General features: G+C 43.5%; 1 protein-coding gene across 2 annotated transcripts in view; it reads left to right on the forward strand.

The window, feature by feature from the left end:
• SRGAP1 (SLIT-ROBO Rho GTPase activating protein 1) overlaps nucleotides 1–3,618 on the forward strand; it is a 278,881-nt gene that overhangs the window by 263,939 nt on the left and 11,324 nt on the right. For both annotated transcript variants that reach the window (XM_019514652.1, XM_019514653.1), the window contains exons 19-21: nucleotides 1,154–1,334; nucleotides 1,911–2,045; nucleotides 2,182–2,527. In XM_019514652.1, coding sequence (XP_019370197.1) covers nucleotides 1,154–1,334; nucleotides 1,911–2,045; nucleotides 2,182–2,527 — 662 coding nt within the window. The remainder of the gene's footprint in view (nucleotides 1–1,153; nucleotides 1,335–1,910; nucleotides 2,046–2,181; nucleotides 2,528–3,618) is intronic.

A 3,618-nucleotide genomic window follows, 5' to 3' on the forward strand; every position in this document is an offset into this window, starting at 1 on the left:
CTTACGAGTGGGTGCACAAAGGCATGAGGGTCCACTCCAGCAGCCAGTGACCACTGGGGCACAGGAAGACATAGTTTTTTGCCGTTTACAACCACCTAAAGCAGTGATTCTCAGGCAGAGTGCTCGGGCACTCTACCCCTTATCCCTGAAAAGATAAGCAGGGAAGGGCAGGCTCAGGTTCCAGGTGTGAGGAGATACGGGTGGAATCAGGCTTTCCCTCCCTGGGTGCTCTGCTGCCCCACACTGCCTGACCCCTCTGCAAGGAGGTAAGACCTGTAATAAATAAAGAAGCTTTTTAAATGGGTGCTGGTCAATTCACAAAAGTGATGGTGTCTAATGAGGGGTGTCTTGAGTCTAAAAATGTTAGAAACCACTCATCTAAAGGGTGGTGTAGCAGACTACCATTAGCAGCTGTATGCCATATGGGAATTTCTGTCACTCAAGAGGTAATACTGAAGGGGCTGGATCTGTTGGGTATTTATTTGATTTGTACAATTAGAGCATAAAAGGTGGCCACAAGATCCAAGAACTAGACTGTGTTTGGTGAAACAGGTTTATACTAAGTTTGTGCTTTCCACATGTTTTCTGAATTTCTCACAACTTCTGCATTCTAAAGTCATGAAGCAGACCCATCAGGCAGGAGATGCCTACCATTGCTAAAGAAGCCCCTATCCATCCCTCATTTCTTTCTCATTGCTAATGATACAAAGTTTCTCCCATTTACCATCATTAAAATGCACCACTTTCCTGTACCTTTTGCTTGTTCACTTGATTTCCCAGTGCTCCATAGGTGATCCTTCTAGCTTGCAGCTATCTTCTACCACATGCATAAAATAACTTGCATAAGGAGATGAGTTTCACCATCTTTCAAACACTGAAATGTTCAGTGTTGAGTATGCTGGGTGGTTCCTTGTTCTCTCTTGGGAGGTTTTAAAAACAGGCCTAGCTATTTTCCACTTGGGGCACTGCTGACTGAGCCCCTCACACAGAGATAGGATCACTGCTTGAAATCTCTCTCAGCCATGGCAGACTTCTGTCAATTTGGTTACTCAGTATGAATATCCAAAGGATGCAGTAAGCACATTTTATAAAAAATGAAGCAGATAGTCAGTTCTGGAGTACGATATCTTATCTTATGTTTTTTATCTCCTAGAATGTGAACCAATAGAAGCTATAGCTAAGTTTGACTACATGGGAAGATCTGTACGAGAACTCTCCTTCAAAAAAGGAGCTTCCTTACTTCTATATCATCGAGCATCTGAAGACTGGTGGGAAGGAAGGCATAATGGAATTGATGGCCTTGTACCTCACCAATACATAGTGGTGCAGGATATGTAAGAAATGTCTGGTTTAATATGTCTGCACTTTATTGGGATGTGTTGGGTAGCAGGATAACTGCAAAAAAATGGGAGTGTTTTGAGGGCTCAGCAACACGGAGATTTTGTCTCTAATGTGGATGGAACATTCTTTGCTTCATTTCCCTGGAGTAATTCTCTTAATGTCATACATGAATCAGAGAATGCCAGTAGGCTAATCAGCTATATCATTTTTAGGAGCAGTGCCACTATGTTAAAAGGAGGAGTATGCTGCTTTACTGTTTTAGTTTTACCCTCTGCTTGTAGCAACTGTTGTCATTAAGCATCTGAGTAACTGCGGCTAGATAAGTACACTTTGTATTTTTATTTTTCTACAGCACTCAGAAGTGTGCTAGGCACACTTCAAAGATGACCTGAAATTGTTACAAATTAAAGTTTAAGGAGGTGGCACAAGTGAAATAAAAAGAAGCGTTAGTGGTTATTAGGAAGAGTTAAGGTGGTTGCAGAGACACTTTTGTTTACTTTTAATGGTACAAGATGATAGAAGCCATGATGCCTTCTGCCCCTGAGAGTGACCTCTCAGTATATTTTCAGGGATGATACATTCTCAGATACGCTGAGCCAGAAGGCTGACAGTGAAGCTAGCAGTGGGCCAATAACTGAGGACAAATCCTCATCCAAGGACATGAATTCTCCAACTGATCGTCATCCCGATATATATATAGGAAGGTAAGCTGAACACAGCAGTATGTTTGCATTGCCTCTCAGCCACCAAATTATTCCTTCACTCATGCATCGCCAAGATTTCTTCACATGCTTTGTGTTCATAATGCAAACTTGTTTTATGGTTTCTATGTTTGTGCAGGCAAAGAAAGAGATCCGAACCCCCAGCTCCTCAAAGACGCCCCGGAAGAACCAATGATGGTCACTGCCCTGTACATCCACCACACACCCTCAGCAACTCATCAGTGGAGCTAGGTTCCCCCAACACTGGAAGTCACTGCAGTCCTCGAGCCCTCCTTCAGAATCGTAACCTCAGTGCAGATAGTCCTGAGAGAAGACGTAGGCCTGGGCATGGCAGCCTTACCAACATTAATAGGCATGATTCACTAAAGAAAATTGATAGCCCTCCAATTAGAAGATCAACATCATCTGGTCAGTACACAAGTTTCAATGACCATAAACCACTGGACCCAGAGTCAATAGCTCAGGTTAGTATTGTTTTTTAATGTGCCTAGGGGAGCATGTCAGTGACATCTTAAGGAAGAGCATAATGCAGAACAACCAGCTTAATATTCTGTTGGATACAAAAAATCCCACTGAAATTTCTAATACAGAGCATGGGACAGGGAAGATGAACTAGAGGATCATGTATGGAAAAGCATAGGAATAAATAGAAATTGCAGTACCAATAAAAAGAAATTATTTATAATTATGCTGCATTTATTTATGTAATTGCCTCTGCCACTTAGAGTACTAGAAAATGTACAGCTGTAGTTTCTCAGATATGTAAATCTGTGCTTTGTTGAAGTTTAGTCTAGTTTATTTAATTAATGTGCTGTTATATCAGAAACTTAGGGTGTTCCTATCTTTGCCTCAAAGTATTGCTCATAACCATTTGAAACATGCAAATTTGATTTCAAGAGTTGTTTTGTTTCTGTATCAATGCACCAATTTGACTCTTGTAGTTGTGCATAGGTAACCTAAGTGAGAATGCAAATAACCCTGATTATGCTGACGCAGTACATGTGGGAATGGTGGCTGGTCTTCCTCAGCAGTACAGAACCTGAAAGGCACAGCTTGACAAGGGGAAAAGAGCGGACTGTATTTACTCAAATCTAAGATGAGGGTTTATTTCCCCAGTCAGCATGGGGGGGAAAGCCCCTTGTCTTACATTCACATACAGAGGTGGAAGGTGGTGGCAGGCAACTGCTGTGGCTCTGACTCTGGCCCTGAGCTCGCATTGGGGCCAGAGTCAAACCCAAAGTAACCTATTGTTCCCCCTCTGCTTCCCCTCTGCAGCTTCTGCTCCCTCCACTTCCCTCTTCCCCCTCCTTCCTGTCAGGCGTAGCTCAGCTCTGACTCAGTCTGGGTTCTCTCCCAAGCACGGAGTACATGGAAACTCTGTCCCCTACCTGGCCTGTCAACAGTGCTGAGACTGCTGCATGGCCAGCATGCACAGTGCTTCCATGTGTTATGCTCCAGGAGGAAACAGCCCAAGCAGCATCTGATAGTAAAGGGTGAGGGGAAGGGAGGGGGAAGAGACAGAGACTGGGGGGTGGGGGAAAGGGGTAGATATTGC

Source organism: Gavialis gangeticus, unplaced genomic scaffold, assembly GCF_001723915.1.
Source record: "Gavialis gangeticus isolate Ggan-Ray unplaced genomic scaffold, GavGan_comp1, whole genome shotgun sequence".
NCBI classification, from domain to species: domain Eukaryota; kingdom Metazoa; phylum Chordata; order Crocodylia; family Gavialidae; genus Gavialis; species Gavialis gangeticus.